The 12,620-nt window shown below is 43.4% G+C and overlaps 1 protein-coding gene across 5 annotated transcripts in view; it reads left to right on the forward strand.

Moving 5' to 3' along the window:
- Positions 1-12,620, forward strand: part of LOC105473690 (estrogen receptor 2) — an 83,534-nt gene that overhangs the window by 12,670 nt on the left and 58,244 nt on the right. For 2 of the 5 annotated variants that reach the window (XM_071100041.1, XM_071100044.1), the window contains exons 5-6: positions 2,013-2,233; positions 11,587-12,038. In XM_071100041.1, coding sequence (XP_070956142.1) covers positions 11,677-12,038 — 362 coding nt within the window. In that variant the 5' untranslated portion in view covers positions 2,013-2,233; positions 11,587-11,676. Of the gene's footprint in view, positions 1-1,299; positions 2,234-11,586; positions 12,039-12,620 lie in introns of those variants that run through there. The other 3 variants (XM_071100042.1, XM_011727615.3, XM_071100043.1) reach the window with 3 other exon arrangements.

Raw genomic sequence — 12,620 nt, forward strand, 5'->3', positions numbered from 1 at the left:
CTCACTGAGCTGGTGTGAGGATTAAATGAGATGCTGTGCAGGTGTTTAGCACAGCATCAGGTATGATGTTAATATTGATAGATGCATTTTCTTCATCCTCACTCATCTTTTTCTGCCTGTTGGCTTATGGTTGAAATTCCTTCATGACGGTTTCCATTTCCAGAGATATATTGTTAACAAGTATATACCACCAAATGAAACTGATTTGTTTTTTTTTGTTTTTTTTTTTTTTTTTTGAGGCATAGTCTTTGTCACCCAGGCCGGAATGCAGTGGCACGATCTTGGCTCACTGCAACCTCCGCCTCCCAGGTTCAAGCGATTCTCCTGCATCAGCCTCCTGAGTAGCTGGGATTACAGGTGCATGCCACCATGTCCAGCTAATTTTTGTATTTTTACTAGAGACGAGGTTTCACCATGTTGGTCCCGCTGGTCTCGAACTCCTGACCTTGTGATCCACCTGCCTCAGCCTCCCAAAGTGCTGAGATTACAGGTGTGAGCCACCATGCCTGGCCATGAAGCTGATTTTTTTAAACCATCATTTAACATTTTCTCCATAAGGTGGCAAGGAGGAGGAGTATATGGGAACTGGGTACCTTGAGAGACCCCAGGACAGGGGACAGGGAGGCTGAGGTTGGCATGTTGTCCACTGCATTTATTTGCCAGCGACACACTCTTCCTGTCCAAACTAACTTCTCTGCCTCAAGGACCGGGAGACTCTGCCTTTCAACCTGAGAGAAACCAGGTCAGCTTTAATGAAAATTGGAGTTGGTGTGGGGCAGTGGAGGCTTTTCACAGCTATTGTTTAGCTGATGAAGCAGGTGCTTCTCCATCTTTGGAGCCTGTCTTCATTACCTGCGGACCTCATCCTTATCAACCCGGAGCACACTTGTGTCTATTTTGGCTAAACACCAAACAGTTGAGGCTGGTACTGTAAAAGGTTCCCTCCAAATGCCCCCTTGGTCTTCCTCTGTTAGAGATCTGGATCACAACCCTCAAAAACCATGTCCCTTATGCCACCTGAGTGGTTTGATGATTAATTAGGCACAGATGTGACACTGGGTTCTCGCAATGGCCTGTGGGTCACACGTTACTTTCCTTTTAATTTTCATCAGCAGCAGCTGCCTTAAAGCCAGTTAAGATGGTGGTCGCAGTCTCACACCCTGAGGCTCCTCCTGGGTTGGGTGAGGGGAACACCCTGTTAAGCTGGGGGAACTGGGGCTGCCACCAGGAGGCGCGAGGGGCCTTCGCCTGAGGAGAGGGGTGGGCAGGTACCTCCAGCCGAGAAGGGCGCAGCGGCCGGAGGCACAGGTCTCCCCAGTGCCACTTCCACCAAGTGAGTTCGAGGAAGTACCTGGGATCTTTGATCTAACGCGAAAGGCCTTCCTAGCGAGCTCTTGAGAGCTGAGAACCCACGCCCTCCACCTCTAGTCCACGGCTTTGCCACTCCAGGACCCGAAGTTAACGTATGCTGCTGGGGATTGACAAACCCAAAGCCTCTCTGGTTTCACCACTGGCTCCTTAGAATCAGACTTCTGTACTGAATGACACTTATGTGAGTCAGGGGCTGGGGGGACGTGATCCTCGAAGTGTGGTCCCCAGACTGGCTGTATCAGTGTCGGCATCCCGCAGGACCTGGTTGGAAATGCATGTTCTTAGGCCCTACTACAGACCTCTTAAATCTGAGACTGCGGCTGCGGGGAGCGCCATCTGTGCGCCACTATCCTTGGGGGTGGACCAGGAGGCGGCTCGAGGGTGCTCCCACTTTGGGGTCACGCGCGGCGCCGGGCGCTCCTGAGACCGCCGGGCTCCCGGGCTCGGTGGTCACGTGGGCTCAGGCACTACTCCCCTCTACCCTCCTCTCGGTCTTTAAAAGGAAGAAGGGGCTTATCGTTTAGTCGCTTGTGATCTTTTCAGTTTCTCCAGCTGCTGGCTTTTTGGACACCCACTCCCCCGCCCGGAGGCAGTTGCAAGCGCAGTGGCGGCGAGAAATAACTGCCTCTTGAAACTTGCAGGGCGGAGAGCAGGCGGCGAGCGCTGGGCCGGGGAGGGACCACCCGAGCTGCGACGGGCCCCGGGGCTGCGGGGCAGGGCTGGCGCCCCGAGCCTGGGCTGCAGGAGCTGCGCTCGCTTTCCTCAACAGGTGGCCGCGGGGCGCGCGCCAGGAGCCCCATAATGCTGGAAAAGCACGTGTCCGCATTTTAGAGAAGGCAAGGCCCGTGTGTTTATCTGCAAGGTAAGCGCCCCTTCGCTCGAGATGTCATTTAATTGTCTCATTTTGTTTGAAATCCTGCGGTGAGAAACCAGTCATGTTGAGAACAATAAAAGACCAAAAAAAACGGTCACCAAAACCAACTGTCTTGAAAGCTACTGGAAAGATGGAAAATGTATGCTTTGATTCAATGTCTTCATTCAAGACACCGGCAAGTTAACTTACTTAGTTTGTGCTGTGAGCTCTGGGTTGCTTGTGCTAATATGAATGTCTGAAAAACTTTTTTTTTTCCTGTGGTTTTCCTCGATGGATTTCCCCACTGTGGGTGAAATGACAGTGGAGTTGAACACACTTTCTGATTGAAATTTGAGGGCCTAGGAAGATGTACACGTCTCAGGCAGATGATAGGGGTTTTAAAATGTATTAATTGGCATTCCTTAGCCATATCAGCAAGCTGCGTTCCTCCTTTCCTGGGCAGACCAAGCTAAGCTCTATCTGGTCTCCTTTATTTGCTGAAGAGGAGTCCAACAACTGCCTTCTAACACCCTGTGTGTTATTCTTCTGGGAAGGATAATATTAAGTCAAGTGAATGTTATATTTGTGGAAAAAACTTTGAGTGGACTTCTATTTAGGAAAGTAAGGTTGATTTACTTTTACTTGCTGTTTAAAAAGCAGGATTGTGTTTGGGTGTGGTAGGCAACATTTTGAAGGAAAGAGTTTGCCTTATTTTGCTTTATTTCTAGTATTTACATGGGCATTCCATTAGAAAGTTTTATTTTTGCTCTAAGTTTCGTGACTCAGTGTCTAGTGAGGGGAAAGATGTTTGTCATTTAAAGAGTGAACATGTGAAAGGAAAGACTTTTCTGAGAGTGTTGTAAAAAGCAAATGTAATGTGACTATGAAAAGAATATGATTAACATCTTTGACTCCTATTTTTTCTGAAGAAAATGTATTTTGACATGAGTTCTAGAGGGAAACTAAGGATCTGTTTATCAATAGGCATTAGAGTATACACCTTAGGATTGCATTTTACGTTCAAGCAATTTTTTAGATGAATTTCTGAAACGTTCTCATTTTAAAAGCCATGAGACACTTGTTAACACTGAAGTCTTGCTCAAGACATAGAAGTCGCTGAAATCAATTAACATGTTTAGGACACATTTCGTAGTGTTCTGAGGGATGTGAATAAATCACAGTTTGCATTTCTCAGAATGTATTTATAATTCAGAAAAGGTAAAATTTAGTAGCAAATTCAACCCATAACCATATAATTAACATTTAATAGATATTGATATGTTCACTTTTAAGAATAAGACAATGAGATTTTCTTTAAGTGTGTATTGAACACATAATGATTCAAAATTCATCTTGTGATAAGTTTAGGTGATGTTTTGAGTCATTTTATAGAATATAAATGTGGATAAAATATAAAATACTGAAGGCTGAACTTGAAGTGTTTAATGGTAAGTTTTTGATAATACATCTAGAACCCTTGAGAATTGTATGCTTGAACGTTAGATGTCATAATTCAGTGTCTAGCACATTGTTTTATGTGCAATAGCACTTAAAAAAATTAGGCTACTGCAGTATAATTTACATACAGTAAAATTTAGCCTCTGTAAGTGTACCTCTATGAATTCTGACAGATGCACAGTCATGTAACCAGCACCACAGACAAGACACAAGACAGTTCCATCACCCCAAAAGTCCCCTTTGTACCTCCACCTACCCCACTGCCCCTGAAAATGACTGATCAAAACTACATATTTATTAATAATACATATTAATAATACATAATAATACATATTAATAATAAATATGTAGTTTTGCTCTTTAGTGTGTTTTTACTTAGACATATTTTCCTTCACTTTTTTTTTGAAAGAAAAACCTGTTTTTCCCTTTTTATAGGATGAGTCAGTTTGTGGTATTTTGAATTCTAGTACCTTGGGATAAATCAAGGCAAAGACAATGCTACTTGCAAATGGGAAACTAGAGACTTGGACTAAGTGTTAAATTCATATAGGGCTAATAGATTTAGTTCTTCGCAGATTTAGATTCTATTGTGGTTTAAACCTTTGGTTATGGCATATATCATTAGTTATCCTGAACTGAAATACAAGGCCATTAAAAGTTATTTATATCATATTAGTAGAATGCATCATTCTGGTATAATCTTTGAATTTTAAAACTTCTATATTAAAAAAAAAACTACTTTCATTATGCCTGAGATTAAGAAAGCTATCTGAAATTGCATATTATCAAATAGTGAGAAGCAAAAGAGGGTTTGAAAATGACAAATTGAAGACATTTAAAATGCAGAGTGATTACAATTGCTGAAGGTAAAATATTTATCTTCATAGGGGCTTAGGTCTGTACCCAACTTATTTGTAGATGTCAGGATTTTTAAATTTCTCTGCTCATGTCTTAAAGTCTAGATTTTCCTGGTGGGTGGAGATGCAAAATGTTTTGTAAACTAATAGTTTTCACTGTTTAATACAGTATTCAATTCAGTATGCAGTTAGGAGCCTGTTATTGGTAGGTACTGCTAATATACATATATAAAATTGATGTCTTTTTCCTTTTTCCTTTGTTCTATGAAAAACAGCCTGTATTTTAAATATGTAACTTACCTTGCATACCCAGTTACAGTGGTAGTAACTAGGATATGCAGAGTAGCAAGTTTATGAGGAACCAGCAAACTGGATAGTTGGCCTTCCTAGCTGGAATTATGACAGGTCTTGAAAATGAAGGGCATTTAGTGGAGAATCTTTGTGTGGGTGTACTTGAGAGAGGACAGGAGAGTTAGGGTGACCTGGAAAGATAGATTGCTGGCCTTGTATGTTTCCTCAAAGCCAGACTGCAGCATTTTGTTAATAAATTGTTGTGTGTTCTACTGTCAAACCCAGGCCTGGAAGGGGAGTTGAGAGCATTCAACCTAACTTCTGGATTGGCCGTGTCATCTTGAATCTCTTCACTCAGAATTCTCTCTAACCCTGCCCCAAATGAATATTTGAATTTGGTCCAGTTCCTACAGAGCATGGTCTGTGGCTGTTGTTGGTATTAGGCAAGAGCAGAGACTTGCTGTTGAGAGAGAAGACACTCAAGAAGACTGATGAACTCTCTCCCACCCCTGCCTTTGAGGCTTGGTCCTCTTGCCCTGTTCAAGCCCTCAAAACTCTATTTCCTATTCAACTAAATAAGCACCAATTGGTTACTAGGAGAATTAGCTTTTCCTCATTTTGGAAGGAAGCAGGGTTTCCTGATGTACATGTTCTTAAGAATTATATGCAAATCAGTTGTTAATGATGAATTCTATGGTGATTTTGGAGTGTTTTATCTTCCTAATATTAAATTAATTGAGGGCCTTAATATTTTGTTTTGAAAGAATATATTTAAAAAGGCTGGGTATGGTGGCTCACGCTTGTAATCTCAGCACTTTGGGAGGCCTAGGTGGCCAGGAGTTCGAGATCAGCCTGGCCAAATAATGAAACCTTGTCTATTAAGAATAAAAAAATTAGCTGGCCGTGGTGGCTCATGCCTATAATCCCAGCTACTCAGGAGGCTGAGGCATGAGAATTGCTTGAACCTGGGAGGCAGAGGTTACAGTGAGCTGAGATCATGCCACTGCATTCCAGCCTGGGCAACAAAGCAAGACTCTATCTCTAAATAAATAAATAAATAAATAGAATGCATTTAAAGATAATAATTGGCCAGGTGTGGTGGCTCATGCCTGTGATCTCAGCACTTTGGGAGGCCGAGGTGGGAGGATTGCTTGAGGCCAGGAGTTCGAGACCAATCTGGGCAACACAGTGAGACACCATCTGTACAAAAATTTAAAAATTAACTGGGCATGATGGTGCATGCCTTTAGTCCCAGCTACCTGGGGGGTTGAGTTTGGAGGATCCCTTGAGCCCAGGAGGTCAAGGCTGTAGTGGGCCATGATCTTACCACTACACTCCAGCCTGGGTTACAGAGCAAGACCTTGTCTCACAAAAAAAGAAAGCGAATAATTGTCAAACAGCTGCTTAGGCACATCAAGGATGCTTGCTGCTTAAGAAATCTTTTAAAATCTTTTCCATGAATTTCCTTCTAGTTGCTGCTTTGTGAGTGTGAATTTTTTACTTCTGTAGGGCACAAAAATGTGGGGCATTTGAACTGAATGCTTGGGAAAGTGTGATGGGCAGGTGGAAGAAGAATAGGGATGAGCTGTCTAAGTCCTCCTAGTCTGCAAGCTTGAGAATATGGCATCAGGAATATGTGGCATTTTGTCCACACACACAGTGTTGGCAGGCTACCAGCAGCCCAGCTATCTGGACTAGAGGTGATGGATTTCTGTAGAACGGAAGTCAAAAAGTAAAATTAGGAGGCAAAAATCTTCAGGGTGGCCATAAAGACATTGTAACTTGTCTGGAAATTCCAACCAACACTGTATGTGTATCCAATGACATACCAATAGACTGGCTTCATCTTCTTGGATGTGTAATAATACCTTACAGAATCATTTCTTTTCTTTTTCTTTTCCTTTTTTTTTTTTGAGATAGAGTTTTGCTCTTGTTGCCCAGGCTGGAGTGTAATGGCACGATCTTGGCTCACTGCAACCTCTGCCTCCTGGGTTCAAGTGATTGTCCTGCCTCAGCCTCCCGAGTAGCTGGGATTACAGGCATGTACCACCATGCCCGGCTAATTTTGTATTTTTAGTAGAGACAAGGTTTTGCTGTGTTAGCCAGGATGCTCTCGACCTCCTGACCTCATGATCTGCCCACCTTGGCCTCCCAAAGTGCTGAGATTACAGGTGTGAGCCACCGCGCCCGGTCTCAGAATTCTTTCACAGACATCTCATTTCATCCTTAGAGCACTGTGAAAAGATACAGCACCAAATAGGTACCTGTTTCTACTGAAGAAGATGTGGCAGCTCAGGGAATTTGTGGATTTGTCTAAGATTGCCTGACTTTCAGGCAGAGCTGGGGCTAGAATGATTGTTCTGCTCTGTCCGTTGATAGAATATACATAAGAACAGGCTTGATGGTGGCTGACCTTGTTTTTTTTTTGTTTTTTTTTTTTGTTTTTTTTGAGACAGTTTTGCTCGTCACCCAGGTTGGAGTGCAGTGGTGCGATCTCAGCTCACCGCAACCTCCACCTCCCTGGTTCAAGTGATTCTCCTGCCTCAGCCTCCTGAGTAGCTGGGTTTACAGGGATGCGCTGCCACGCCTGGCTAATTTTGTATTTTTAGTAGAGACTGGGTTTCTCCATGTTGTTCAGGCTGGTCTTGAACTCCTGACCTCAGGTGATCCACCCACCTCGGCCTCCCAAAGTGCTGGGATTACAGGCATGACCCATCCATGCCCAGGTGACTGATTTCTCTTTTTTTTTTTTTAAATGGAATCTCTCTCTGTCGCCCAGCTGGAGTGCAGTGGCATGATCTCGGCTCACTGCAACTTCCGCCTCCCAGATTCAAGCAATTCTCCTGCCCCAGCCTCCCAAGTAGCTGGGATTATAGGTATGCACCACCATACTCAGCTAATTTTTGTATTTTCAGTAGAGATGGGGTTTCACCATGTTGGTTAGTCTGGTCTCGAACTCCTGACCTCGTGATCTGCCCGCCTTGGCCTCCCAAAGTGCTGGTATTACAGGTGTGAGCCACCACGCCCGGCCCTGATTTCTTATTAACTAGATTTATAGTTGCTTTGATAAAAATCAGTCTAGTCTATTTGGAGTGTCTTTCTGCCATTTCTAGGGCCAACCTTTTTCTTCTCCATGAATCACTGTCAATATTGGGAATTTTAAATACCTTTTTTTAAATTCAGAAGCCATAGTATGTTCCCCAGCCAGTATGTTAGAACACCATGCATGATCCCATGTGTACAAAAAGCTTTCTGGCTGAATTCGGATGTGACCTGAGAGGGCCAAACAGAGGGGTATGTGCTGGGGGAGTGAGAGAAATCTCTAGACAGAACACAGGGCTGTTCCCCACCCAGGATATGGACCAACTATTTTAGGTTATGGTGACTAATTAAAGAAAATTGACATGCAAATAAATGAATAATTCTTAGAATCAAGATGTCTGGTACTGGTTCTTTGGTTGGCCAGGTGAAATTCCATGCCAGGCCCAACAATTAAACTCTTTAGAGACTTTTTTTTTCCTGTTGTACCAGAACATTGTACTGAGGCCATGTTTGAACATTCAAACGATGTGTTGGGAAAATGCTGCCTTACAAGGTTAAATTAAATCTTTTGGGGAGTCTTTCCTTTGACCAGTTTATATCTGTTTTAGAGGAGGGCTTCTCAACCAGAATGGGTTTGTTGATTTATTTTTATAGACCTCTGGTAGAGAAGAGACCCCCCCCTTTTTAATTTTTTTTACTACCTGTTGTCCTGTCTCAGAGAACTATTACAATGGTGTAAGTTCATCATTCCTTCCCCTTATTATGGCTCTGCTTAGGAAGAAAAAATCTTTGCCTTGGCTACCAAGTCCTATCTATTCAAGATGCCACTGACAAAGAGTGAATCTGTGAATCACATGAATCTGGTATATCTGAAATATATCCAAACAAAAAGCACCTAGCCTTTTAATGACTCTCCAGAAGTCAGTTCTCTGACTGTAATTATCATCCTTTTGGGGGTATGTGGAAATTCTACACAAGTTGATTGGTGATATGTTGAGATGTGAGATCTATATTTTCTTTTTTTTTTTTTTTTTGAGACGGAGTCTCGCTCTGCCGCCCAGGCTGGAGTGCAGTGGCCGGATCTCAGCTCACTGCAAGCTCCGCCTCCTGGGTTCACGCCATTCTCCTGCCTCAGCCTCCCGAGTAGTTGGGACTACAGGTGCCCACCACCTCGCCCGGCTAGTTTTTTGTATTTTTAGTAGAGACGGGGTTTCGCCGGGTTAGCCAGGATGGTCTCGATCCCCTGACTTCGTGATCCACCCGTCTCGGCCTCCCAAAGTGCTGGGATTACAGGCTTGAGCCACCGCGCCCGGCCGAGATCTATATTTTCTAAGCAAAGTTGCCATGCACCTGATTGATTGGCTAGGTGCATCCTGGCGTTTGTCGTTTGTTGGTGTGGTCTGATAGTTGGTTTCACCACTGCTGGGTACCTAGAGTCATCACATCCATAGAGACAGAATGTAGGCTGGTGGTTGCCAGGGGCTGGGGGAAGGGAGGAGTGGGGAATTTGTTTAACAGATAGAGGCTTTTAGTTTTGCAAGATGAAATGAGTTCTAGAGATTGGTTGCACAACAATGTGAATATACTTAACACTACTGAACTTTATACTTAGAAATGGCTAGGATGGTAAATTTTATGTTACCTGTATTTTAATACACACACACACAAAAACTTTGGGCCAGGCACGGTGACTTACACCTGTAATCCCAGTACTTTGGGAGGCTGAGGCGGGCAAATCATAAGGTCAGGAGTTCGAGACCAGCCTGGCCAGCATGGTGAAATGCCGCCTCTACTAAAAATACAAAAAATTAGCCGGGTGTGGTGATGGGCACCTGTAATCCCAGCTACTTGGGAGGCTGAGATAGGAGAATCGCTTGAACCCGGGAGGTGGAAGTTGTAGTGAGCCAAGATCGCGCCACTGCACTCCAGGCTGGGTGACAGTGTGAGACTCCATCTCAAAAAAAAAAAAAAGCAAAAAAAAAAGTAATGAGAGCTTACTTCAAGATGGCAGCAAAAGACAGACAGAGGAAAAAAGGCATTGGGAAAAAAAACCAACGTACCTTGGTGATTAAAGTTAACTGAGTCAAGGGGAGAAGTCAAAGGTAACTATAATAGGCTTTTTCTATTAACACAAATAGGGAATGAGTGGTTTTGGGAAAGAAAGTGATGAATTATACCTCAGATATTATATTGTCTATTACTGTGGCCAGGCACAGTGGCTCACACCTGTAATCCCAGCACTTTGGGAGGCCAAAACAGTCAGATCACTTGAGGCGAGAAGTTCGAAACCAGCCTGGCCGACATGGTGAAACCCTGTCTCTACTAAAAACACAAAAATTAGTGTGGTGGCATTTGCGTGTAATCCCAGCTACTCAGGAGGCTGAGGCATGATAATTGCTTGAACCTGGAAGGCAGAGGTTGCAGTGAGCTGATATGGCGCCATTGCATTCCAGCCTAGGTAACAAGAGCGAAACTCTGTCTCAAAAAAAAAAAAAAAAGATTTGCCTGTAATGAGCCAGTACCCCCAGCTTTGTGCTCACTTTACATGCAAAAATTATGTTGTTTACTGTAGAGCAAAAATTGAAGGGCACATTCAAAACTGAGAGGTAGGCCAGGTGTGGTGGCTTACGCCTGTAATCCCAGCACTTTGGGAGACCGAGGCAGGTGGATCACTTGAGATCAGGAGTTCGAGACCAGCCTGGCCAACATGATGAAACCCCATCTCTACTAAAAAATACAACACATTAGCCAGTCATGGTGGTACACACCCGTAGTACAGCTACTTGAGAGGCTGAGGCAGGAGAATCGCTTGAACCTGGGAGGCAGGAGGTTGCAGTGAGCTGAGATCACGCCACTGCACTCCAGCCTGGGTGACAGAGTGAGATCCTGTCTCAAAAACAAAAAAAAGACAAAAGCAAAACAAAACCTAGAGGCAACAGATTGATAAGTGACACAGTTACACTGGTCAGTCTCTTCTGCTAATACCTGTTGTCTTTCATTAATGAAGATTCATAACGTGTTTTCTTTTTTATTTTTTTTGAGATATGGTCTTACTCTATCACCCAGGCTGGAGTGCGGTGGCATGATCTCTCCTCACTACAAACTCTGCCTCCTGGGTTTAAGCAATCCTCCTGCCTCAGGCTCTTGAGTAGCTGGGACAACAGGCACATGCCACCATGCCTGGCTAATTTTTGTAGAGATGAGGTTTCACCATGTTGCCCAGGCTGGTCTCGAACTCCTGACCTCAAGTGATCTGCCCACCTCAGGCTCCCAAAGTGTTGGGATTACAGGCGTAACTCACTCACTTGGCCTCAGTGTATTTTAATATTGGTTGAGACTAGCCTTGCTCATTGATCTTCTCTTTTAGGGTTTACTTGGTTATTCTTGCTTATTTTTCCATAACAACTTTCATTTTTATTTAATCCTGTGTTTTCTAGTTTTAAAGACTATTTTATAATAAATTTTCATCATTAAACTCGTGCTTAAACTGTTGATTAAACAAACAAACAATGAAGAGATGAATGAAGCAGAAAATGTGAGTTTCATGCCTCACATTCCCACTCCTCTGAGGTTAATATTTTCATATATATATTTTCAGGATGTATTTGTAATCTCATACAAATGTGTGTATTTTTTTAATGAAAATATTTAAATTTTTGTAGTTACACCTGTAGCTCTAACTAACTTGGCAATATCCTCTGTGTTTCTTTACAGCCATTATACTTGCCCACGAATCTTTGAGAACATTATAATGACCTTTGTGCCTCTTCTTGCAAGGTGTTTTCTCAGCTGTTATCTCAAGACATGGATATAAAAAATTCACCATCTAGCCTTAATTCTCCTTCCTCCTACAACTGCAGTCAATCCATCTTACCCCTGGAGCACGGCTCTATATACATACCTTCCTCCTATGTAGAGAGCCACCATGAATATCCAGCCATGACATTCTATAGCCCTGCTGTGATGAATTACAGCATTCCCAGCAATGTCACTAACTTGGAAGGTGGGCCTGGTCGGCAGACCGCAAGCCCAAATGTGTTGTGGCCAACACCTGGACACCTTTCTCCTTTAGCAGTCCATCGCCAGTTATCACATCTATATGCAGAACCTCAAAAGAGTCCCTGGTGTGAAGCAAGATCACTAGAACACACCTTACCTGTAAACAGGTAAGTCCAGTCTTCATTCTGAATTATAGTTCCTAGCCATTTCTCAAATCACTTTATGGTTTAGTGAGAAGGAAATAATATGTTAGACAAGGTCTTTATTTTAATTTTAATTTTTATTTTTTTGAGACGGAGTCTCGCTCTGTCGCCCAGGCTGGAGTGCAGTGGCACCATCTTGGCTCACTGCAAGCTCCACCTCCCGATTTCACGCCATTCTCCGGCCTCAGCCTCTCGAGTAGCTGGGACTACAGGTGCCCATCACCACGTCTGGCTAATTTTTTGTATTTTTAGTAGAGAGGGGGTTTCACCATGTTAGCCAGGATGGTCTCGATCTCCTGACCTCGTGATCCACCCGCCTTGGCCTCCCAAAGTGCTGGGATTACAGTCGTGAACCACTGCGCCTGGCCTAAGTTCTTTATTTTATTAATTACATAGTTTACTTAGAGCACCCAAAACACAGGATGCCCTGTTCTATTCTGATACTTTAGTTCTCATTAAAAAGTGGTATGTGTACATCAGTGTTGTGGGGAGAATTTGCTATCATGACTATTGTCTTTATACAGTAAAGACTGAACTTAAGTCACT

The sequence above is a fragment of the Macaca nemestrina genome, chromosome 7 (assembly GCF_043159975.1).
Source record: "Macaca nemestrina isolate mMacNem1 chromosome 7, mMacNem.hap1, whole genome shotgun sequence".
NCBI classification, from domain to species: Eukaryota; Metazoa; Chordata; class Mammalia; order Primates; family Cercopithecidae; genus Macaca; species Macaca nemestrina.